This window comes from Pholcus phalangioides, unplaced genomic scaffold (genome assembly GCF_987345545.1).
Source record: "Pholcus phalangioides strain wild (caught in Gottingen) unplaced genomic scaffold, Ppha-v1.0 ptg000029l_1, whole genome shotgun sequence".
Classification (NCBI taxonomy): domain Eukaryota; kingdom Metazoa; phylum Arthropoda; class Arachnida; order Araneae; family Pholcidae; genus Pholcus; species Pholcus phalangioides.
The window spans coordinates 6,563,013-6,590,688 of record NW_028301619.1 but is presented as its reverse complement, the minus strand read 5'-3'; the positions used below and the strand labels follow the sequence as shown (position 1 = coordinate 6,590,688).

The window sequence follows — 27,676 nt, the reverse complement described above, 5'->3', positions numbered from 1 at the left end:
ATGCGCTTGCCGCTTTGACTCAGTGGGCGCGTGGTCTCGGAGCTACTGCTTGGCGCCACTGCTCAAGCACTTTGTTAGCAGACGACAGCAACAGAGGAAATGTGCTCTTTTCTTACATTTTTGTTGCTTATTTACTGTTTTAAGTGAGGGATCTCTCTTTCATGGTGCTTTCACATGCACGTGTGGTATTCTAATGCATTTTCAGCAAATGAATGGAGCATGACGTTTAGCATTGATAAGTGCATGGTCGCTCATTTTGGTTCGAACAACCCACGGTTCTCTTACGAATTGAATGGTGTCACTATCCCGGATGCAACTAGGGTGACCGATTTGGGAATTCTCATTGACGAGCGGCTCAGGTTTTCTGAACATTGTTCAGCGATGGTTAAAAAATCGAATAGAATGCTTGGTTTTATTTTCAAAAAGGCATCTTCGCATTCTCCCAAATTCATTCTTCCACTTTTCCGATTCTTAGTTCGTCCTGGACTAGAGTTTGCTGTAATGTTTTGGAGACCATACCTACAGTGGGACATAGACGTGGTTGAAGGGGTGAAGAGAATAGCTACGCGTGTTCTTATTGGCACAGAACAGAGACTTCTTTTTTTGAATATGTTCACATTGAATGAACGCAGGTGTCGGTTAGACATGATCGAAGTGTTCAAAATTTTTAACGGGATAGATATGATGGACCATGAATTATTGTTACACCGGCAATCGACTGCTTTTACAAGGGGACACCAGTATTGATTGGTAAGGAATAATTCTAGTTCATGGGGTCGTAGGGCGTTTTTCTCTAATAGGGTTGTTAATAAATGGAATAGCTAACCCCCGGAAGTAGTAAATTCTAACTCAATTGGCACGTTTAAAAAGAAATACGATAAGCATGTTGGGGTGAATCGAGAAGCTATCCATACTTAGAATAAGACAACCATAAGTATTCTTCATGGGCATTGTATAATACTTTATAATGTATATATATCCTTTCTGGTTTTTGTAATTGCTTTTTTATTTATTAGGGTTGCTGTAATTTTGAAGTATATGACATCCATATTTGTTATGGGCGCAACTTTTTCTCAGCCACCTCGTTGGGCATTTTGCTTTTTGTGATGCTGTATATGTATTTATAACTGTACTAATGGGCTGAGTATTATTTTGTTTTCTTTTGTCCTTCACTATGGTGTGATGAGTAAAAAAATGTTCCTTTCCCCCATTATATATATAGAGAAAGGTTACCATAAAAGGGAGAAAGAAGGGGGAAACCTGCTCCACTCTTTTTTCTCCCTTTATACAGGGTGAAAATTTAAGTTTATTTCAGCTTAAATAACTCGTGAACTCTTGGTTATAAACACATGCTTTCAGCTAGAAATATTCAAATAATGTGCCCATTTTAAGTATGTCATTTATTTTAATATGGACCGTATATGTTCTGAGATACCAAATTTGGTTTTCATATCGTTCCGTCGTTCTCTAACTTTCAATTAAAAATTTGTGGCTCTGTCTCTCATGAGTACAAGTTTTTTCCAAGTGAAATATTAGCCTATTTGAATTTAAAAAAGGTAAAAACTGAGGGAAAGAACAGCATATATCAAGGGACGAACATGTTTTATGGTGTTCATATGCTTTGTATGCTGTTCTTTTTCCCATTTTCAGTGATTTTGAATTGAAATATCTCAGCCTATATTTGATATTTCACTTGGAGACGTGGAATTTTATTTGTGTGTGTGTGTGTGTGTGCGTGTGTGAGATATATATATATATATATATATATATATATATAGAGAGAGAGAGAGAGAGAGATATATATATATATATATATATATATATATATAAACTTTTTAATAGAGGACAATTATAAAAAATTAAAATTTGTCTATCCGTACATGTATGGTCTCTGGGAAATAAATGACAGATCAAAAATACACACATTATTTGTATACTTTTTATAGGTACAAGTACGCTTCTATAACCAATGGTTCACAAGTTGTTTTAGCTGAAACAGGCGTGAATTTTCACCCCATATTTTAACAGTAATACCAGTTTTTGGAATTTTCTGCTGGTAATTCAACTGTACATCACCCAAATTTTTGCAAAAAACCTATACATGAAAGGGTTAAATATATTGGAAACAATTGCTCTCTGGTAATAAACACACGCTTATATGAATAGGGTTGCATTACGTACAATCAGTTTTGATATGTACCAAGATTTGTATTTTTATATGCTTTGCCAATAAATGCAATTTAAAATTTTAAACTACATGGCTCTGGAAATATACATGCTTCATTTTTCACTCCTACGAATATTTTAGGCACATAATACTGATTTTATGAAAAACAATGTTTTTTATGCTTCTAAATTGCTAATTATTGTTCATAATGATGACTTCAGGTTAAGTATAAGAAACATAAGAGAGGGCAAAAGAATGGTCACGTCAACCAAATCGAACAGCAGCAACTTCCAGTGCTCATGTCAACTTCTGCCGGCAGTCAAGATTGGGGAAATGGCCAAATATTAAAGAAAGCCTTAACTTGCCCATCTGATGTAATGCATCTGCGTCATCAAATGGAAAATTGTGTTACTAGTTCACATGACAAAACTATGACTTCAGAACAAGCAGTAAGCATGATTCAACAGTTAATTGAATGTGAGATGTTTGAGGATGTTGCAAAACTGAAAAATGCGAAAGAACTTTTACAGTGCAAGATGGAATTGAATGATAAACTGTGCCACATAGGAGATAACATTGTGTACAAGCTTGTCCAGTGGACTAAGCGCTTGCCTTTTTATAGTGAGCTACCAGTTGCCATCCATACTCAGGTTAGTATTTGTAATAAAACTTTTTGGTATACTTATACAGTGCTTACATAACAATGCTCAAGGGATCAGAGATGCATCGTTATAAAAGAGTTATTGTTATAGATAGAATTTTTAACACACTATGAAAAAAGTGAATCGGGACCAGAGGGTAGTATCAATATACAGGCTATCCCAAATTCTTTGCACAGCACATATCTCTGTAATACGTACTTTCAATTACAAAAAGCTTTCAAATGACGTGCAATTACTTAAAATCTCAAAATTTTTTTGAGGGATCGTATACATGAAAATATAAAGAAATTACAGTCTCGGTGTGCTCAAAAAACCCAATTAGGAAGTTGTCCCCATCTCTCTTTTGAGGCCAATAAAAAAATTCCAGGTTTTTAAGTGCAATATTAACTGAGATACTCGAATTTGAAAAATGGAAGAAAAATGTGCAAAAAAACATCTCTAAATGTGGGTAAAACGGTATCTCTAAACAGTTTTTCTGCATTTAGAGCTGTTTTTTTCCCAAATTTCCTCCATTTTTCAAATTTTAATATCTCAGTGAATATTGCACTTAGAAAACATGGATTTTTTTTTGTTTTCAGAGGAGACAGGGCAACAACTTTCTAATTGGGTTTTTGAGCACACAGGAGAATTGTATAAAAAATTAATTTCTTTATTTTTAATGTATATGACCCCTCAAACAAATTTTTAGATTTTAAGTAACTGCACGTCATTTGAAAACTTTTTGTAATTGAAAGTATGTTTCAAAACTCAACAGTTACAGAGATATCCACTGTGCAAACAATTTAGGACAGCTTGCTGTATAAGCAATTATAGTTATGGAGGGTGTGTGTCGTTATATAGGATTTTCGCTGTATATCAATTCAGCAAAAATTGGTTGTTTTAACCCTTTCAATTGGCAAGAAATTCAGGGTGCTCTCTATTTGATGAATCCTCACTAAATACAGTAACCTTGTCTTAATCCAGCCGCACATTAGAAAAAGAGATGGAAAAAAAACAGAAAATAAAAAAGAGTAAGACAATAAAGATGAGGTGATAAGAATGTAGGTACAAAGTTAGATTTCTTTTCACCCTCACCCTACCTGTTCTCTTTCACTCTTATGAGAAAGATACATCATATGTGAGGAAAAAAATCGCTATCAGGGTACATAAAAAACCAAAAGAAAAAAATTGTAATTTTACTTCAAAGCTTCAGGATTATCAGGAGAGAGAGGAAAGAAAACCAGATAGACTTGTTTGAATTCATTCCACTGGCCTTTGGATGCAATATTATGTCTCTTGATCGTAAAGTGGTTACTATTCTAATCATGGTACATGGCATTTCTTGATATAAATTAAGTTCACAAAAAATATGCCACCCTTGATATTTTTAGGCTAGTAATTTGAGTAATTTAATTTTAATGTCATCAATGGATATAATAACAGTTTGATGCAATTGATAATAATTTAATAAACTACAATTGAAATAAATGAGAGTAAAACACGTTCAACCCTCATCTATGCTGTTTTTCCCCCAACTTTATCCATATTTTTTAGTTCAAATTGATAAAAATTATCTCAGCAAATATTGTACTTAAAAATATGGATTTTTATACCTCAGTAAAAACAGGGCAACCGCTTTCTAATTAAGTTTGTGAGCACACAGAGAGTGTCTGTATGAAAAGTTATTTTTTTTATTTTATTAACAAAACATCCCCTTGCAATATGAATGATGTATCTGAAATTCACATGTTATTTGGATACTTTTCTAATTGGAAATATACCTCTATGGTCAACAGTTTGCCTGTAAAATGTGGTGCGAGATGTTAGCTATGTGCACCCTGTATATATTTCTGAAGATATGGCGTCCAAAAGCACATGGAATACTCCAGACCAGGACGAACTAAGCATGGGCGGAAATGGGTGGGGGAGCATCGCCCCCCTCCCAGCGTCAAAGGCGGTCTGACTGATCTAATATACATATATTGGTATACATGAACTGACATCATCATCATCATGCCCCCCCCCAGACTTTCATCTCCCGCTTATGGAACTAAGCATCGGAAAAACAAAAGGATTACCATAGTAGAATGCAAAGGCACCTTTTTAACTGCATAGCATTCTATTTGATTAGTATAGCAATATTCCGAAACCCTAAACTGCTCGTGAATAGAAAAGGTCTCTCAACAAGACGTTAGTTCCATTTTTTGGCACTTTTAGGAAATAAAGAAATAAATAAACCTAAAAGAGCTACCCCTTTCTTGCCTCAATCGTACGAGAGTGTTTGCTTCATCTATTGAGAAACACAGGAACTAACTGCTGCAATTTACAGTTACTTTCATCTTGCACCAAACGAAGGAAAGATTTTTTCAACAAAAAAATGTGCTTTAACTCAAAAGTGCCAAAAATGGAGTCAACTCCTTCTTGATGCAAACTTTCCAATTCCAAAACCTAGTCCCCATCAGAATGAAGTAAATATTCAACTTATAAGTAAAACATGGGTATGCATACTGAAGTGGGCAACCATGCACTTGTCAGTGCTAAAAGTCATGCTTCATTCACCTGCTCATGCTTCAATTGCATTCAAGTTCGTCCGGAGCATCTCCCTATCAGTAGGAATTGTGATTTTACCCATTAGCTTCACATCATCTTTAAATTTGATTGATAATGCCATTAACTTAATTGAGTTTATTGAGAAAAAGGGGGGAAGCATGGGACGCTTCCTTTCTCTCCACTTGTGGCACATGTCCAATAACAAAATTTCCCATTCACCATGCTCCTTTCTGTCTCTCTCTCATGCCTATCTCACTATGATTCTATCCAATTCAACAAGCTGCCTCAAATCCCAACATCATGCAAATGCTTCAAGAGCTTACCATGTTGGATCCAATTGAATGTCTTTTGAAAATTCAGATAGACGACTTCCACATTTTTTGCCTTTTCTCAAAGTTTCAGTCACAATCTGTAGACCCTGAGGATATATTCCAAACTCCATTCTCAACTATTGTGCTGAAGAAATCTCCGACTATCTTTTAATCTTATTAAACGTCTCACTAAATACCGTCATCCTCCCCACCGATTGGAAAATCAACAAAATTTTTCCCATTCACAAATCTGGTTCCGACCCCCTTAACTTCAGGCGAATCTCTATTACGTCATCCTGTTGTAAGATTTTCGAACATATTATAGCAAAGGAAATCCGCACATATTCAGACTCCATTAACTTTTTTTCCCCAACAAACAAGGCTTTAGTTAATCCTTTTCTACTACATCCCAACTGCCCCTCTTCATCCATGACCTTTCCAAAGCCATTGATAGCAAGTTACAAACCGATATAATTTTCTCGGACTTTTCTAAAGCCTACGATAAAGTTCCTCACATCTTCACAATAGACTTCTCCTTAAACTTTCAAATCTTGGTCTGAATGCTCAACTGCTCTCAAATGGTTAGAAGCTTTCATAAAAAATCATAAACAGTTTATGATTTTTTAAAGGTCATGATTCACCATTTGCCACTGTAAATTCAGGTACTCCTCAGGGAGCAGCCCTTTCGCGTTTATTGTTTTTAATATATATAAACGATCTCCCTGAAACCCTCAACTGCACCATTAGATTTTCTGCTGATGATTGGGTAATTTACTGGATAACTAATCACAGGTCCGACCAAAAAATTCTGCAACATAATCTTGTTTCCATCTCAGACTGGTGCTCATTTTGGCATATGCCTATCAATCTCTAAAACAGTTTTCATGAGAGCTTCTCATAAGTCTCTCCCCATCAAATTCTCATACTTGATCAATAATGTGACCATATAAAGAATTTCTCAATTTAAATGCATGGGTGTCATAATTTCGGCTGACCTACATTGGAATATTCATATCGATTATATCTACCAGAAATGTCTCAATAAACTTTTCTTCCTTCACTGCAACCTCAAATGCTTTACGCGTGACGTCTGACTGCTCTCTACCAAACTTATATTTCTCCCGTTCTTTCATATGCAGCTGAGGTCTGCGACCCCCATACTGCTATTAATATCAACAAACTTGAATCTATCCAAAATAAATTCACTCACTTTATTCACGACTTTTGGTCCTCTTTTAGTTCTGTTTCAGATCTTGAACTCGAACTTAATATCCACCCACTTGCTACTCACCGACTTAGCCATGCTTTATAAAATAGCTCATGGTCATCTAAATTTCAATACGTCCGGTATTCTGACTAAGCCTTCCTATGTCTCCAATGGACTTGACCACCCCAAAAAATTAAAACATATTTTTGCCTCTACCAACTGTTTTAAATATAGTTTCTTTCCTAATACCATAGTTGAATGGAACAAACTCCCCTCCACTATTGTTGACTCCCCACGATCTCTTTTTTCTTGTTAAATGTTACTAAATATGTATGTGCTAATCAACCGCATGCTCTTGTATAGGCCTCTAGGATAACAATATTGCTTAAATAAATAAAGCAGGGCAGAATATTTACGCACAACGTTGTGCGTACGGATAATTATCCTTCCTGAACAAATGCTATTCATCGAAAAATGTATTGTCCTTCTCTCTCATCCACTTAACCATTATCACATTTTATGATAATATCTAGTATTTTTGAGAGGGAGCTTGTCAAACTTGCTGTGGAATAATTTGAGAGTTTTTCTACTTCCCTTTTTGAAAATCAGAACCATATTAGCGAGTTTCTAGTCTAATGGGAGGATACCCTTAGCAACACTACTCTTGTAAAACTGCACAACTATCAAAAACAGTTCATTATCACATTCCCCGAGTGTGGTGTCCTTCCTTAAAAAAATTTAACTGAAAAGGACTATTTGCATAGACATAAAGCAATGCACATCACCACCTAGTGTTGCAAGGGTACTCTCAAACTTCTACTTACGACATCAAGTTAATAAGATGTCTAGACCCAGGGGAAGCCCTATAACCGGTTTTCTAGCTACCCTTTTCAAAAAATCAAGTGACGTCACCCTATTCATCACGTGACCGTCTCCCGCTAAAAACGCAAAGTAAAATTACTGTTTTTTTATAAATTTTTTTGCATAGTTCTAATTCACAAAACCCAAATACTTATTGATTATAAAAATATATATATATATTTTTTTTTAAGTTATTTTATTATTGCCAATTTTTTTTTTCGACCCATGTATGCAATGTTAAATCAATGGGAAGTATCTACGTTTGTAAAATCGAAAAGGGAAAGGGAACTATCAGAATTGATATTCAACGTTCAGTGGGAATGTGTAAATTGGAATACTTACGATTTCATATTTTTCTTATAACTCGGCCTTACATTCAGGGCCGCAACTAGGAGAGAGCGGTCTGTTGCTCCGGACCGAGGGGAGCGCAAATTTCACCCTTTTACCTCTCGTTCAATCAACATTACAAGGGAGTGCCAGAATATGTGCTTGGCCGGCTGAACAAGCATCTAGTTGCTGCCCGGCCCACAGTACTTGTTGAACATGAAACAGCAGGAACCCGATTCCCGCATGAGGAAGTGTAGGGTTTGCCCTAGGCCAGGGCCGCAAACAGATGCTTGGTCAGCCAGGAGAAGCAGGCATTTTGGCGTCCCCCCCCCCCTGTAATGTCGAAAGATAGGTTAGAGGATAAAATTTAGCGCCCCCCCCCCCCGATCCGGAGCACGAGATTCGCCTGTTCCCTCCTAGTTGCGGCCCTGCCCGGGGGCCCCCCAACATTTAAACAACATGCTTTCACTGATTAACTAAACGTCTTTGATCCAGGTCACGGATACCCCCCCCCCCCCAGACGTCTGATTTGGACCCAAACATTGATGTTCAAACTTTTCAGCTTGCGGGCCGTATGACAATGAAAATATGATGATAAAATTCATTTAAAAATATTCAATTGAGGCTTTAATAATTTCTGAATAGTTACCACTGCACCACAATCAATAGTGCACTATTATATAATCCGATTTCGTTTCCTTTTTCCCCAGGCGTGCACTTTTTCAGTCTACGGGCTAGATATGAGAGATGGAAACAGCTTGCGGGCCACAAATTGATACAATTATCGTGTTGTAAACACTGGGTACTTTCTTACCAACATTTATTTTGTGAGTCTGGTGGATTCTCTTGTTGGCCCACTCTTGGGGGCTGAAAGTTTCTGGCTATCCCGTATATACGGTACTCTAGCCCTTATGCAGGAGGGGAGAGTGGTGTGTTGCATTGTATATTCATTGATTATTGAGGGGGCGCTCAAACACCCTCAACCCTAGGTTAAAGCGCTTTTGGCCCGGGGGCCGAAAGTTGTGCACACTTGGTTTAATGAAAACTCGTAAAGCATATATATATTTGTAAATATATATATTCTTTCGAAATTGCACAGCAAGCCGAATAAAATCATCGAATAGATCAGATTGGCTTGCGGGCAGGAGTTTGTGCACCTATGTATTAAATTACAATGAAACCTCGATATAACGATACTCTGTGGACTAAGAAAGAATATTGTCGTTTTGAAAAACTAGGCTTACATACTTAGTATCGAAGATCATGGGGCCCCTGGCCATGCCAACATGGAGACATAGGTTAAGATGGCCGTTCCATGGACAGCTCTGCTGGATTTTGAAAGTGTGATCTTTTATCATGGTACCGTTTGGACTTTAGGGGGCTTGGCACATCATTTATATGATCGGGTTTTAGCCTGCCGAATAAAGTACACAGTTCTTCTTTAAGGAACAGTTTAGCTGGCGTGGCATTTGGGGCACGGTATACAGTTGCACGATAATTGAATAAGAAGACTTGTAGTTGGTGTTCTTGGTCTTCAAACTGATTAGATGTTTTTCTGAATCTTGTCTTGAAAGTGTGAATTATTCACACTGCCAAACCATTGCTTCTGGAATGGTATTATTCTGACGTGTTTAACTCCATTTCTGTTGCAAAACTCCTTGAATTCAGATTGTGTAAATTGTGGTCCATTGTCAGACACAATTATGCGATAAATTCCATATGAAGCGAACAGCTTTCGAAATATTTAATCACATGAGCGGATGTAACTTGTTTTAGCTTAAATACTTCTAGCCATCGAGAATGAGAGTCAATGATGAAAAATCAATTTCAATTTATTTCATTAAATAACAGTTGCATTCGCAAAATAACACTACCCAAGAGGCAAATGGCTGCCAATACTGGGGTTATGATCATGAAAAAAAATTAAAAACTGATACAAACGTTTCATGGGAAAAAAATATATATATACATAAATTCAAACACACAAATAATCATAAATACAAAATCAAGTTAATTAGTAGTACAAGTATTTTGAAATTAATTAGTAAATATTTATAATGTGTTCATTATGTTGAAGTAAAAAAGAAAAAAGTGGGGGGGGGGGAAGAAATGTGTGTGTGTATATACATGTACATATTGTGGCTGGCTTTCGGAGTGCTACTTCAATTAGACATTAAAAGGGATTAATAAGATTTGCAGTTATGGAACTATGTGAAAATAAATTTCAATATCATTTATTGAGTGAAGATATTCTTTAAGGTTTTTTTTTGAAATGAGGCAGATTTGTAATTGTTTGCATTTCATAAGGTATTGAATTGAAGAACCTTGGCGCTATGAAAATGAAGTGTTTTTGCGAAATATCTTTGTGTGCATGTGGAATAGCAAAAATACAATTTGGTCTACGTGGATTTACTGTAGTGCGCATGGGCAAATGGTGTTTTTTGTACAGAGTAATTGCAACTTTTAGCAAGTACAGCTGACGAACAGTTAAGACGTCAGCATTACGGAAAAGAATATTAGACTGGGTGTTATAGTCATTATATATATATTAGTCGAATTACTTTTTTTTGTAGATTAATTATAGGACGAATATTACTATTATAATCTCCACCATATATACAAAGACCGTAATACGGGGTGATTATAAAAAAACTATCCCGACATATGGGCCCCTAACTATCATACCATTCACAGAAACTGAATGAAATTTTGGCATAAGGTATTTTGATGTATGCGCTCAAGAATGATATGGAAAACAACAGTGTCACTCTAACAGTTACGGTTACAGTGAGAAAATTTCGAAAATATCAAATGGCAACACCAAGTTTTTTGTATTGGAATGCGATCTCCATACTGAAAAACACTAAATAGCGTTGGAATGGCACCTGTAGCACGAAAATCCCCGGAGCTAGGCAAGGAAAAAGTAAAAAGGACTTTGCCGTGCACCAGAGCATTAATGTTCGTTTCATTCGTCACACCGTTTCTTCGGCTGAGATCCCAGCCTGATTAGTCCTCTACAAGGTCATGTGGAAAATTTGTGAAACACAATAAAATGCTTTATTTTATGCTGCTTCTCTGTCCTTATTGGTTGTCCTCACTTTTAGCCTATCTACCGCCGGTGATTTTCATGCTACAGTTGCCGTTCGAACGCTATTTAGGGTTTTTCACAATGGAGATCACATTCCAATACAAAAAACTTGGTGTTGCCATTTGATATTTTCGAAATTTTCTCACTGTAACCGTAACTGTTAGAGTGACACTGTTGTTTTCCATATCATTCTTGAGCGCATACATCAAAATACCTTATGCCAAAATTTCATTCAGTTTCTGTGAATGGTATGATAGTTAGGGGCCCATATGTCGGGATAGTTTTTTTAAATTCACCCTGTATATGCGTGATTGAAACCACGAAAAATACAAATTTCTGATGAACACTTTATTAACCTGACTTCTGAGATGAAAAAACTTGAAAATCATGTACCTCAATTTATTATGTAGAAAGTTTACGTGTGATTTCCATTTTAAATTATTATCGAAATAGAGGCCTCTTGACAGCTTTAAGACAGTTACATGAACATGAAGTGAGATTACATTGGTTAGTATGGTATATCAATTGAATACCATACTAATCATTACTTGCATACATGACCACCGTATCATCAGCGAAGCAGATAATTGTACCAAAAATATCAATGTCGCAAAAGTCATTTATGAATATTTGAAACAATAAGGGACCTAAAACTGAGCCCTCAGGGACTCCCCTTTTAATTATTAAAGGAGAACTGTAGAAACTTGAACATCTGACTCTTTGGATTCTATTTTTCAAGTATGATTTCATCAAATCGTGTGTGCCACCCCTGATGCCAATTGAATACATTTTCGAAAGGAGAATATCGTAATTTATTGAATCAAAAGCTTTTCTTATATCCAAGAATATTGTTATTACTTTGTGGGATTTATCAACGTTTTCATAGACAAATTGAGTAAAAATTAATAATGCTGTTTCAGTATTTTTTTTAGGTGGAAACCCATGCTGATTATCAGAAAAGAATTTTGTTTTGTTGAGGAAGTCAAATACTCGGATTTTTATGATGGTCTCAAACACTTTCGAAAATGTTGGAAGAACAGATATTGCTCTATAGTTGTTAAAAATATTCACATCTCCTGATTTGTAAACTGGAGTAACATTTGCAATTTTTAAAACATCAGGAAAAATGGAGTATTTAATGCAGTCATTAAAAAGTTGGGTCATATAAGAAACCACATTATTTGGAAGCACTCTTAGTATCTTTGAATTAATAATGTTAGAACAATTTTTACCTGGAGATATATTAAATATAATATTCGAGACCTCAGTATAACTTATTTCAGAAAAAAACATTGATTGAGAGTTATTGTTAATTGAATAGGCAGGAACGTAATTTTGATATGAAGAGTTATTTCCACCCGACATCGTGATGAAATGGGTATTAATATTATTTAAAGTTAAAATTGGATCCCTTCCCATAGGCAAAGATTGTTTTGGCCCATCGGTACCTAATATTTTATTTACAAATTTCCATTGTTGTTGTGATGTATGGCATTTATTAAATTCATGTAGAAAAAATTTATTTTTTGCTTCAGTAACTTTCATTTTAACACAAGAAGTAACCGATTTATAGGCAATGTTCACCAAGACATCAAATGGAAATTTTTTACATTTCAAATAGAGATTTTGTTTTAGTTTTACAAGATCCAAAACCTCCTTTGTAACCCAACTATTTTTTTTCTTCTGTTTTTCGGTTTATTAAAGCACTTAGTATGATTCATAGTGATAATTTCAAGAGTTTTGAGAAAACAGTCAAATGAAATATTGGGATCACTTTCTACATATGCAAATTCATAATTGCTTAAGTAATCAGTAATATTTTGGTAATCAACAGAGATAAATTTCTTTCTCAATTTATTGGAATTGTAAGTATTGTTAATAAAATTTAATTTACAACCAATTGCATAATGATCAGTTAAACTAGATTGGAAGATAAATGAATTAACACATTCCATGTTTCTGCTCATTCTGATGAAAACGTGGTCAATACATGATCCACTGCCATTAGAATATGATCTGGTTATGTTATTGATGAAACAGTGGAAACCAATACCATAGAGAAAATCAAGATAATCAATGACAACGTTATCATTAACATTCAATAAATCTATATTTATATCACCAATCAGAACAACATTCCGATATTTAAGTGTTTGTAAAATCGGACTAATTTCAGATACAAAACAGTCAGAGGAGAACGCATGAGATCTATATGCACTAAAAACCAACAATTTTAAGAGATCACTATAAATTACAACATATTCAGCGGTTTGCATTATTACAAGGGTTATTTGATTGAAATTGAGTGATTTTTTTGCAAAAACCATAACCCCTCCAGATCTATTTTCAATTATCATCATTTAGCTGTGCTAAGTTAATGTGTACTCTATCCCAAGGCTTTCCTGTGCTGTTCCATAAAAATAGAGGTGATTCACAAATTTTTGGATGGTTTATGTTGTAGTCCAAGCATATTTTATCCATATGTTCTATGTCACGATCAATGCATGGCCACCATACTGACATTCTGGCTACTGATTTCATTGAAACAATGCCAGCATAACCTCCATGAATTTTTTCCATCACACAGTTCTTCAACTTGTTTGGTATTACAATGCCATTGTTTAACATTAAAATCCCTTGTCATATGACAGTTCATGTCGTTTCTCATAAAATGGATACAGGTTCTCGTCCAGTTTGTTCTTCTGTGGCCATCCACGTTCTGTGCACAGAATAACTTTACTTAGAACAGGATCATTTTCTATTTGGGATTTGAGAATTCGTGTTCGAAAGAGCTCGTTTATTGTATGGTTCACAATTCTGTAGACAGCTGCACGGCTTTCAAAATCACTGATGCTTTTTTCAGGCAAAAATAGTCGAGACAATGCATCAGGAACACACATTTCTTTGATAGGCAGATGTTTGATTTCGTAATCAAAGCACTCAGTGATAGCCCATCTTGTTAACCTTGAAGCAGCCAAATGAGGTACTTCCTTATCATTACCAAGAATGCGTTCGAGCGGTTTGTGGTCACTTTGTATAGTAAAGTGGTTGCCTCCTATCAATCAGGCACTTGTAAAAAGTTTGCAGTCCAAACATAATGGCTAAGGCCTCTCGATCAATGCTGAAATAGTTCTTTTTGGCCTGGTTGAGAGTTCTGAAAGCAGCAACAATGATTTTCAGTTCACCATCAACACGATGTTGGGGATCACAGCTCCCAAACCGCTGGTTGAAGCATCGCAAGACATTACGATTGGTTTTGCTAGATCAAAATCATCCGAGAGCAAATATCATCTGATATATTTCTAGTAAGCAATATATCAGATGATATTTGCTCTCGGATGTTTTCAAAGGATCGTTGATGAAACTTGCTCCATTTCCAACTTTTCTTCTTTTGCAGAAATTTGTGTAGAGGTGCACAAAGCATTTGCAAGTTCTTGACAAATCTACTGTGATAGTTCACTGAACCTAAAAAAGATTTTAGTTTTGGAACATTTGTTGGTGCAGGTAACTCACTGAGAGCTTTTATTCTGTCGCTATCAGGCAGAATACCGTTCTTGTTAATTCTGTGTCCCAAGAATTTGATCTCTGATATGAAAAAGCTGCAATTTTGACTGTTGCGTCTTCAAGCCTACCTTTCGAAAAATATCAAAAACTTTGCGAAGTCTTGATAAGTGTTCTGTTCTATTTCATCCACCAACTCAAGGCCGTAGCGGGGGAGGGGGACTTGGGGGTCTGGTCCCCCCCCCCCGAAATGTGAGAAAATGACCGAAAAATTAGGAAAAGATGGCCAAATATATTGTTCCATCACTTTGTTTCCCCCCCCCCCCGAACGAAATTTCTGGATACGGGCCTGCACCAAACCAACTGCAATATTATCCTGGAACCAGGTTACTCCCTCCATTCCGACAAGGTTCCTGATCCATCAGTTTCTGGAAAATGATTGGAGCACATGATATTCCAAATGGCATGCTGGTGTAATGGTAATAAGCCCTGTGTGTCGAAATTACCACATACTTCTGTGAATATTTGTTGACCTTGACTTGAAGAAATGTGCCCTTCAGATCGATACCTCTAAACTCCACACAGCCATTCAACTTTGCAACAACATCCTCAAATGTTGGATATGGATTCAGTTATCATGTAAGGATTTATTGTGGATTTGAAATACCCACATAGACGAATTTGTCCGTTTTTCTTTGTGACGTAAACTACAGGAGAAGCCCATTCGTCAATTTCATTGTTTACATCCACTTGTTCTAGTGTTCCGTTTTACAAAACCACGCAAAGCATAAGGAACTGGTCGAGCTTTCACAATTATAAGCACTGCATTCTCCCCAAGTTTGATGTTGACTTCAAAGCTATTGACTGTTCCCATGTGTGACTGATCAAAAATGTCAGGATATCCCTTAAGGATTTGTGACACTGTTTCTGTCGGATCTGAAACTAGTGTTTACAGAATATGTCGGTTCGATATTAAACACCTGCATGAGATCTTTTCCCAGTATAGGAACACTTTTCCAGGTACCACTGTGACGTAATATATTTTGATTGCTGTACCGATTGTAATGTTCACTTTTGCTTCACCAAGTGTAGCAATAGGCTGGTCAGGATATGCTAACAGTTAGTTGTTTTGATTCAGACAATCTTGTTTTCCCGATTTTGTTATAAAAAACTTCCGGGATGAGTGATTTGCACGACCCAGTGTCATACTAAAATTTGACACAACATTTGTTCACCAAGGCATTGATTTCATACTTTTTTTTATCTTGACTGACACGAAAAATGTTATGCACAAACTCGCATTTCCAGATTTCACACAAACTTTCTGGAAACGGCCTTTTCCAGAACATGCTCTGTGCATTTTTCCCCTTTCCTGTGTTTCGCTCCTCCGCAACGGATGCACGCTTTCCTCTTGTCGATACGAAACTTCGTCTTCTTTCCCTCATGATCAGGCATCATCGCGATCTCATCTAATTGTTTACCTTTCGATTACGCGGTGTTATCGAGGACGGTTGTGTAGGAGCGAGCACATGTTCGGGCTTGATCGTGGATTCAACAGCTTCCCTGTTCAATAGAGCGGATTCGTAATTGGTAGCTGATTTTTCGACTTCGTTGAGTGTTGTAGCTTCGTCGGCGTGTTCACGGAATAACAATTCTTGAATTCGCGAATCGTTGATTCCTAGAATGAGTTGATCCCGTAAACACTCATCAAAATTATTTTTGAATTTGCAGTTCACCGCCAATGTTCGCAGAGGCGATACGTACTCCTTGACAGTTTCTCCACTGTGACGATAGCGCTGCGTGATTTTCGTTCGCTCCGCGTGTATGTTCGTAGCCGGCTTGTAGAAATTCCTTGATCTCGGCATATGTTTTTTCATCCGGCGAGACAATCAAAATTATCGTTCACTAATTTGAAAAGATGCGGTCCTATGCCTCAGAGAATAAGATCGCGCACATCAGCATCGTCCGTGATTCGGAAAACACGCACTTGCAGTTCAAAACGACGAATATAATAGCGATTTTAAAAAAATAAACTCACCGAGAAGTGAAACTTAGTCAGATCGCTTTGAGTTGCTGCTTCGTTCTTTTCCGTTCACACGGCAGTTCATGCTGTTCGGTCGCCATCTTGTTCGTTCTTCTCATCGCCAGAAATATGGGATATATTCGTTTTATTAAACTACGTTACATAATTATACAATAATAAAATACAAATGGCGATGTTATTGTTCTTGGAGACCGGGATCCGGTGGCCGTTCTCATTGTTGACGATCTATTGTTACGAATTATGAACGATAGATAGCGCAAGTCGTTATCGCAATCTTCTGATGGCTCTCAAAATGTCGAAATCAGTTGATACCGGTTTCGGTCTAGCGCAGAGACATGTGATTGGTGGAGAACTGGCAGGGCGTGTAGAGAAAAATCTAGAAAGTCCCGCCCCTTCAGACATTGGTTCAACCCCTCCGTACAGTGGCGCTGCCGACTAGGAAACTGTAAAATAGAATCTTGTGGAATGTTCTTTTTCTCGGGGTTTCTCCGGGGTTATAAATGCCGTGGCGCTCACCAGATAGCAGGCACAAGGAGATTCAGTCAGTTGTGTTTAAACTTTGCGAGAAAGTTGTTAGCTCTCTGATTAGCCTGTAAATACGAGTGAATTGCTGTTCTGTAAATAAATCTGTGTTTGTCCGTCGATCACATGATGATGATCTACGCGATCGAAAGCCTTTTCAAAATCTGTGTATATGGTGTCTATCTGTTCCCCATTGTCAAGAGCAACCGACAGATCATGGGTGAAGTTCGCAAGGTTGGTTACAGTTGAGCGTTTGCGAACAAAACCGTGTTGAAACGGACTCAACGAAGGCGCGAAGTGATTATACAGTTTTTCATAAATCAATGATTCTAGAATTTTGACGAATGAACTTAGAATCGAAACTGGTTTGTAGTTAGTTACATTGGATGTGTCGCCCTTTTTATGAATGGGAACTATACTTGCCAATTTCCACGACGAAGGGAAGCAACCTGTACTCAATGATTTATTAAATATAATTGTTAACGGACGTGGCAGTAATTCACCACAACCTTTGACTACGTAAGCCGGAATACCATCTGGTCCGATGGCCCTGGATGACTTGAGCTTCCTTATAGCGCATAAGACGTCAGCTTCCCTAAACTGCATATGGGCGAGATGGAAGAGGTCAGTTTCAGTCAAAAACTGCCCTTGTGAAATCGACTGTAAAGAAATATTTCTATTCGTAAACACAGATTCAAAGTAATCCGCGAAGGCATTAGCGGTTTCTTGGCCAGTTGAAGAAGTAGAGCCATTAAAATGCATTGTGCTTGGAATAATGACACGTTTTCGTTTGGACTTTATGAATTGCCAAAACAATAAAGGATCCCGCTGAAGACCATCTTCAATATGTTTTAAGTAGTCCCTATATGCAGTTTGAATCTTTTCCTTGCATAAGCGTCTGACCAAACAGAAATGAAGTTTAGACTCCACACTCCCGGTACGAAGATATTTTTTCCTAGCTTGATGTTTTATGGCGATGCTGTTAATGATTTCACTGTTGAACCATGGAGGGAATTTACGTCGATGCGTTTTCTTTTGTGGAACACAAGAGCCGAGTACCCGATGCAGACTTTCATAGAATAGACTCACCGCAGAGTCAGCGTCATTAATGTGAAGGAGACTGTCCCAATTCAAATTTCCTAGTAAGTGGTACAGTTTAACAAAGTCGGCTCTATTGAACTGATAGGAAGTTATTCCACAATTTCTTATGTATTTCGCCTGGCATTCAACTTGGAGAAAAATTTCAAGTGACGGATGGTGCCTATCTTCTATAATTAGAGGACATTCACAGTGTTCAATACGGTACGATATCCGATTGTGGCAGACAAGAACAAGATCGAGAAGCCGCAGATTGGTGTTTGGCACTGTGTTAACTTGCTTCAGCCCATGATAGTTCAGGTTATCCAACAAAATATTTATAATTTCACAAGCTGAGATAGGTTGAGGTGGATCCACTGACCAATCAATATTGGGTATATTAAAATCACCCATGATCATAAGCTCATGCATTTTCGAAACAGGGAATGTTTCTTCAACAGCTTGAAAGAACTCTATGTAATCAGCACTTACAGATTTAAGTGGAAAGTAAACATTGCAAATAGTGACTATGTGATGATCGGAAGGCCTAACCTGAACGCATATAGATTCTGCGAAACAACACCATGTTGCCAATTCAGTGCTTTGCAGGTTTTTATTAACTGCAATTAGAACGCCACCTCCTTTAAAACATGTGGTTGGATGAACATAACGATCTCGGCGATAAATTACATATCTGCAATCAAATAGCTCGGAATCACACACACTATCAGTCAACCACGTTTCCGTTAAGCAAATAACGTCATAATCCCCGGCTAAGAGAGCAGTGTAAAACTCTTGTGACTTCAATCTAAGCCCATTCACATTTTGGTAGTACATTCTAATACCATTGCCATTGGACTTATTGCGTCACGCATTCGTTTGAGCCGTCTGATCAATCCTAACATTTTCTGTTTCCGGGTTTGTTCGAACATTTGTCAGCATACGTCGGGGCGTGTAAAACCGTCGTACCACAACACCCACTGGCCAGAAGGAACTGTCTGTTAGTAACTTTGTGCCTGTTAGTAACAGCTATCCTGAAAGATGCATATGGAGCCTCCTCCGAGCTCAGACGCTCACAATCGTTAACCAAAATATCTTCAGAACTCATGAAGTTCTTCACATCATCAGCTGAAGTGCTTTTCTCGCATCTTCCCAGATAGATTAGTGTATCCCTAGGGACCACCGCACCTGCAGACAAAAGACAACTTTCCTCCCGAGAGCCTTTCAGTAAATTTCTTCTACGACGTTTTCTGGTCACATCATAGACTTAAGATATAAATAGACCGCGCACGCTATTCATAAAACTTGTCGAACGTGAAGAAAAGATGAGCAGTATTGTCGGGGAAAGAACAGGTTCTGCGCTATTACATTTGGCGCGTTTTCGCAGAAGCTAGGATGTTGCTGTAACGAAATTTGACTCAATTCGATCAAGTTGATGAAAACTTTCCTTCATTTTTTCAATGAATTTCACTCATTTTTATGTGAAATATTTAGGGAGTATCAGATTTGAAAAAATAAATTCTATAAAATAAACAAATATTGGGAAACGGAATTTATTTATTTTCCATTAAGTGATAATTCTTAATAATTTCTTAACACATGGGTTTTTAAATTTTAATTGAATATATAATATTTGAAGGAAGTGAATATAAACAGTATAAATTTCATGAAATAAATTTTTTTGGCACAGTTTTTAATAGCTTTCTAAATATCTATACACACACAGGAAACAAAATATTGTATACAACAAATATATAATGTTTATGTTACTGTAAATCTGATAAATCCGTAGTGCGCGTTATCTTCAGAAATTATGCATAATAGTTGGTAAATATATGCATAATTACCAATATTTTTAGTAAGTTTGATGAATTTCGTAGCATTTATCACTTTTTACGAATGAATCGAATAATTCTCAAAATGAAGTTAGTAAGTTTAATGAATATGGAAAAAATCCATGCTGAAATATCACTTTATTTCAACAACTTAGTTCTGTCCGTATGAGATGCGTGCACTACACATATTTCGCCATAAAAATTAAATTAATAATAAATGCGAAGATAGAGAGAGATTTTTTTTCATCGGCTTAGTTCATGTTGGCTTTTGCTGTATTTATCAGCATATGCAAACATAACCGTTACGAAGAGGGGTAAAAATACTATTATTTTTAGAGGTTGTTATGCATTTTTATGCAAAACTGCAATTGTCTAGAGGGGGGGGGGAAGTTTTCCTCACATTCTATTTAAATAGAATATTTTTCATAAATTTCTCCATCTGAAAAGCATATTTTCTTCCAAGTTGAGCAAAACTCGAATGAACTCACTAGCTCGCCAAATCTCGCCAAATCTTGCGGAGACGTATATTTCAGTTAAAACTTCATAAAACTCACAATTTCAATCATTTATTGCCAAAAATTCTATTAAAACATTTAATAATGATTCATGCCATTTGAATTTTACCAAAACTTGGAACTTTAATTGAATTAAATCCAAAATGGAGTCGTTAGAAACTGAGATTACGTCAGAAATCCATTGCATCGTCAATTTAATATTCCAATTTTTAATTTATAAGAAGGGGAATAAGCAAAAAAGTATTCCTTTGTGAAAGGATAATGTTCCTCCTTTCCTAAACCGTTCAGAACATCCGAAAGCTGCACACGTGGTGACCATTCTAATGAAAAATAAGACAGCACTTGGAGATCGTCATACGAACAGCCATAAGGAAAGCATTGCCAGCGAGATTCCCTGACCAGCCTTTCGACCGGAATCACGTGACTCCGGATCTTTGCTTCACATTGTAACCCCTCGCGCGCACTCTATAGTATTATTACTCTGTGGGTCACATCGGTGAATGGGGCATAATCACCATCATCGACACCAGCTCCAGTCATGGTGTTGGTTGTGACGTTTGCCGACGACGAATCCTGCTTAGCCTGAGGCGATACAATTGATACAATGGAGCGTTGCGCAGACTTGTTCACTCCCTTCCAGAGAAGAGTTGGCGTTTCTTTCTCACTATCGGCGACGATGGAAATTGCTGAAGCTATATTTTCTTTGTTGGAGATGTTTTCTCATTCTCCATGACTGAACATTTTTCCTTGAAAAATACATCCAGAAGCTGTATAGAGCCCAGCATTTCACACACCATGGCCTTGGCACCTTCACGCATGTTGTCCATGTTGTGACGTGAACAGAGTGCTTGGTAAACATACCCCTGTTTGTTGTACCCCTGTGTCAGGAAAGTTTTCTGATAAGGACGAATCGGGTATCGAACTAGCGACACTTCTAAACATCCTTTGGTACTTTAGGCGAGCATCTTATCGACCGGGCTACCGCGCCCTGTACGAGATTCTTCTTCTATAAAGGGAAAAGGTTTATTATTATTTTTTTTTGGAATGAAAAGCTTCATTTTTGCATATTTCTCTAGTTGATTTTTTTAATTGAAACGTGTGTCCCTTGGTAAACTCCAAACCCGCTTGAGAGACTCTTAATGCAGCTTTGGTAAACTCGATGCTGCAATTTGGAAAAAAATTCAGATTCTCGGGGAGGGGGTGGGGACCACGGGAGTTTACAAAACCCTCACTAGATGGCGCTTTTAGTCAATTACCCTCAAAAGAGCGCGGTTCATTTCAGTGAGTGAGTGGTTCAGAGCGGAAGGAAACCGTTTTGCCCATCTCTACTTGTGAGTTCAGGGGCTGGTGGTGGTAACTCATGGAAAATTTCCCATATTCGTGGGAAAAATTGGCCAAAATTGGTTCACATGGGAAACAACTTGGCGTTTGTGGGAAATATTGAGAGTTCAATGAAGCAAAAAGAATACCCGAGCTCCAAGGAAAGAGAGATTGCCTTTGTAGTCTGGTGTGTTCACCCGGAAAGTGAAAGGAAGTGGGTTCGATTTCCCGCAAAGGCAGCTGAATTTTCTCTTTCCAATCTTCGCAACAGCCAGTTATAAACCTTCCTATGGTAGCGGAGAGTGACGTCATCCTCGCAAAATAATAATTTTTATTGAAAAAAATTATTATCAAAAAGAAATTACGAAAATTTCATGAATTATCGCATTGTGGGGGGGCAATAAGGGGGCCATTCAAGTATTACGTAACAGATTTTTAGCCATTTTTGATTTCCCCCCTCCCCCTGTCAGCAAAATTTCGTCAGCAGCTTAGAATATTTCATATCTTCAAAAAGGATGGCTGATGACGTAAGCAACAGTCAAACCCCCCTTTCCTCCTTGTCAGCAAAAGTCAGCAAATCCGAAACCCCCTCTCCCCCCCCCCTCAATGCTGACATAATACTTGAATGACCCCTAATTCATATTTTGCTGTTGGATGGGGGGTGTGTGATCACCTCACCCCCCCCCCCTATAGATCTGCGCTTGTGTGAACAACATGCCACTCTACTTGAAAAGATAAGTATTCAACGATTGTGTGTGAATACTAATAAGTGTCCTACAAGCACTGACTAATGCAATGGAAACACATGGACACTTACTAGCATGGCAATAGAAAGACTGTGGATCAGGGCTGAACAAATCCCCAAAAATTTACATGTCCTGACGGGCATGTAACTTAAAATAATAGATGTCAGAATCACAAAATTTTGCATGCGCAAAAATTATTATCACTGGATTTACTTGGAAAAAAATTTAAAAACAAGTTGATTGCACAAAAAGTATCAAAAGCCATTAATGTTTTTTAAATCAAAATTTTCAAAGAAATACAAAAATTTAAAGGAATGTGGTAGCCAATTAAAAATCTAAAGTTAGTCAACCTGCTAATTATAATTTTCCATGCTGTTGCCAGTGGAAAAAGTCACTAAGTTAAAACTCACTGTGATTATAGAATCATTGCCAATTTACGATATGGGACCAGACTTAGGGAAACGCGGGTGGAAGGTAGTGTGCCAGATCATGCATCTGAGGACAAAACGAACTGGGATAAATCCTGACAAAAACTAAGACATCTCGAAAAAAATTTTCACAGGGCATTATAGTGTCGAATTGTGAGGTTTGATTCAGTGTTCTTCAATCTTTTTCTTATTGCAGCCCATTGAAATTAAGCAAAAATTTTCACAAATTAGCATAAATAGGAGAAATAATTTGTGAACTGGTGAAAAAATATATTAGGGAAAATTCCTCTAACTACCTGACTTTTTATATTTCATATTTATACTTTGCTAATATAAATACGAGAAACCGCATTAAGCTAGGACTCCTGCTGTCAGCTGTTGAATAAAAACAAAAATATCTGTTTTGATTCCTAAAACAAAATGTTTGTTGGTTTCAAACTGAAATGCAGCATGAAAATGAACACTATTGTGGCATAAAACTAGAAATATTTTTAAATTTTATGCTGCATACAGGTGTAAATTTTATGCACCAAAAATACTAGTAAATATGTTTTTTTGTGTTTACAAAGGGTGATCTAGGGACAAACATAAAAAACATGTTAACCAGTATTTTGGTGCATAAAATTTACACTGGTATGCAGCAAACAAATAATATATAGTATTATAACACATTTAAATTTGTTTTCAGGCTGCGTACCAGTTTGAAACTGACATAAAACTTTACTTGAAAAATTATTACAGATAATTTAGTTTTTATTTGATAGAGGTGGCAACAGAGGTCCCATATTTTGTGATGGAAAATTTTTTCAGATATTTTCATGTAGAAGAGAAATGCACATAAATATTTTTCACAATTTTAGAATTAATAGCAGAATTTTTATCCCTTTAGGATGCTTTATAATAGACAACATACAACCAAATGAGGAAAACCTCTCTGAAAATTATACTAAGTAAAATTGTCTGGATACCAAGTGAAGATAAATTTTGAAAAGAAAAATCATATTCCTTCCACTGTGTGGAATTAAACCATCAACATCTCACTGTCCGGGTGAGTATTCTACCATTAAAAGCAGTCCTATTCAGCCCAAAGGAGGAAATCTTTGTCTCTGTAGCTTAATGGTAGAGCACTCGTCCGGACAGTGAGAGGTTGGTGATTCGATTCCCCACAGAGGAATGTGAATTGGTAGAAATAGAAATGGTATATATATACAAATATATACATACATACCTTGAATTGTGTTGTGTTTGTACATGTTCTTTGTCCTGCCTGCAAAAAATGTTGAAATGATGGCCCTTGTTTTCCGTTTTCCAAAACAGCCCAGTTGCAGTTTATGATGCCCATAATCAGGCTGCTAAATATTAGGACCATGAAAATAGATCAAAATATGTTGACTACACATTTGCATCATGCCTGCCAAAGAAAGCCTTTCTGTGGAATTTCATTTCATGCACGTGTGTTGGAGCAATTGCATCATCATCGATGAAAAATTTAAAAAAAATGGAAGTGTTTAATTTTTTGTTATATCCCTGCGTGAGGCATGTGGTCGGGAAAAAGCATACCTGGTCAAAAATTTTACATGTCCCAAGCACATTGACCGATAGATTTGTTCATCCCTGTTGTGGATAGCCCAAGGGAGTATGGGAAGGTGTATGCTAAGCATTGTAAGAAGAGACGGGAAAATGAATCACACTAGAATAAGAAGTCAAAAGAAGATATGTATGTAATTGGAAGGGAATGAAATGCTTGAAATGAAATTGGCAATACACATTGATAAAAGACAGGATAACAGGTGGACTACAGATATTCTGAATCCCCCTCCTGCCCATGGGCGGAGATACGGCCCCCAGCGTCAAAGGTGGAGTCGACTGATCTAATGTATATGTGTATATATGAATTCACATCATTATTATCGTGGCCCCCCCCCTAGACTTTCAAGTCTATCTCTGCCTATGCCCCTGCCCTCCCCCTAGTTGCAGCCCTGAGTACTCAGATATATCATTCATGCTGCAAGGGGTTGTATAGTTATCAAAATAAAAATAATAACTTTTCATATGGACACCCTGTTCAAAAACCCAATTAGAAGGTTGTTGCCCTGTTTCTCTTGCCACCAACAAAAAAAATCCATGTTTCTAAGTGCAATATTCACTGACATATTCTAATTTGAAAAACGAAGAGAAGTTAGGAAAAAATAGTAAATGTGGATAAACTGTTTTACCTGCATTCAATGCTATTTTTTCCAAACTTTCCTCTGTTTTTTGAATTTTAATATCCCCCTGAATATTGCACTTAGAAACATGGAATTGTTTCTGTTGGCATCAGGCAAGACGGGGCAACAGCTTTTTAATTGGGTTTTTGGGCTCATGGGAACTGTATAAAAAATTAATTTTTTTATTTTAATGACTATGCAACACCTTGCCATATATTTGAGTACTACATGTTATTTGGATGCTTTTTCTAATTGAATATATGCCTCTCGGATCAACGGTTCACCAGTAAAATGCTATATGCCCTGTTACCTATGCACCCTGTATATATTGGAAGGGGATGTTCAGGCCCATGGGCCATATACTAGTTTACATCTATGATCATTTCATTAAACTAAAATTGATAGTGTATGAACAATGAGTGAGTTAACAACAGTCAATCAACTGTGAGTGTGTGAACAATGATCACCCAAAAAAAAATCATTATTTAGGCTAGTTTTTTTCTAATGTATAGGGTAGGGGGCTCAAATATCACCCACTTAAACTATTATTTTAATTACAGGACTCATTCATGGGCAATTTGTGTAAAAATTGTTCTATTCTATTGTCTAGACTGTTATCTAAAAATAAACTGAATTACAACTGTAACAGAGATAATTTTAACAGACTCAAAAAAATATTTTTTGTGACCTCTTAATTTTTCCTATAAAAAAGTGTTCCCAATATTGCCCACTATATGTTCCTAATATCGCCTACATCTAAAATGGGTTGAAATAAAGTTTAATTTATGTTAAGATTATACTTGCTTTATGAAACGTGTAAATTAAGACACAACAAAATCAAAAGTAATACAAGACAGTTTTTGTACTTTTAGAAATATAATTAACGTACTCTTTTAACACTTTTCCTAAATACAAAATCAAAAACTCAAGAGCACAAACTTCTACACAAACATAACGTTTTGTTTTCTTCTTTACTTTCCGCTTATCACATTTTTCGTGGGACTATATGTTACATATCAAACATTTTTAACCATGTTTCTCCATAACAATCATTTGAGTAAAGTCCTCCACAAACTGAGCACTGGGCATCATTATCTTCTTTGCTACAACTGCTGCTGTTGTCATCAGTTGACATATATGGAGGTTCTTCTTCTGAAGAGATCCTTCTTCCTTCCATTAATCATGTTTGAATTTTTTCAGAACTGGTTCCTTTACAGCTTTGTCTGATGTTTTTTGCCAGTGTCTTGCCAGAAGTTAGCGAACTTTCAAGTGATAGTGCTTTTCCCTTTTTTTTCCTTTTCCAGAGACAAGTCAGGGCATCTGTTGAATAAAAGAGGGGGAGAGATAGGCATTTCCTACATGAACTTTTTTTTCTTCAGAAAATGGGTGGCATAAATTATTTCCAATGGCAAGTTGAAATTCCATCCTTTTTACATTCTTTGTCATAAGTCCATAATAAGTTTTATCCATTTGTAAATAATACTCAACAAATTGATCTTCTGCATAAGGAGATAAAAAAGACCTTTGTCCTAGTGGCACATCAAGTAATTTTTGAAGTTCATGGTTTTTTTACGTAGTCTTTTAATGGATCCAGGTACTTGAAAAGCTTCCAATGCTTCCAATAGTTCTATCTCTTAATTTTTTTACCGCTATTTTTTACAGCTCTTTCATTTTGATCTTGTTCCACATCTTTTTATATGACATCTGAAAAAAAAAACCTACTTCAAAAGTGTTCGTAATATCGCCTAGGGCGATAATGGGAACACTCAAGTGGGTGATATGGGGAACAACCTAACTCTCAAACATGGCAGTCTTCACGCATGGAATCAAATTGCAAACCAATAAACAAACTACACTAAAATGTAGCCTGTTACAATCGCTATTACTGCCTCAAATGATATAATGCTATCACTTGAACTTTATTGATTATACTAAAAGTAATGAAGCGTACACAAAAATAAGAAAATATTCCCAGAGAAAAGAAAAAACAACACAGGTGCGTCTAGTTTCCACAAACAACAACTGAAGGGGAAAGCATCATAGTTCTGGTTGTGGCCACCAGCTGCCAGCATTAATCAAGAAGAAACCGTGGTAGGCAATATTAGAAAAGTAGGCGATAATTGGGCCCTTACCCTATATAATAATGTGAAAATAATAAATACAGTCAAACCTCTCTATGTCGAAACTGATGGGACTGAAAGAAATTTTGAGATAGAGTTTTCGAGAAATAAAGTTTTTTTAGTAAGAAAGGAACAACACGCCAAAAAATGGCAAAAAATTTGATTGATTATAAACTAAAAATACTTCACTACATTTTACTACATACTGA

The 27,676-nt window shown here is 36.6% G+C and overlaps 1 protein-coding gene across 5 annotated transcripts in view; it reads left to right on the top strand.

The window, feature by feature from the left end:
- The window catches only part of LOC149067624 (hormone receptor 4-like), a 189,066-nt gene that overhangs the window by 144,470 nt on the left and 16,920 nt on the right, over window positions 1–27,676 (top strand). For all 5 annotated transcript variants that reach the window (XM_089252433.1, XM_089252431.1, XM_089252430.1 and 2 more), the window contains one exon: window positions 2,389–2,817. In XM_089252433.1, the coding sequence (XP_089108559.1) occupies window positions 2,389–2,817 (429 nt within the window). The remainder of the gene's footprint in view (window positions 1–2,388; window positions 2,818–27,676) is intronic.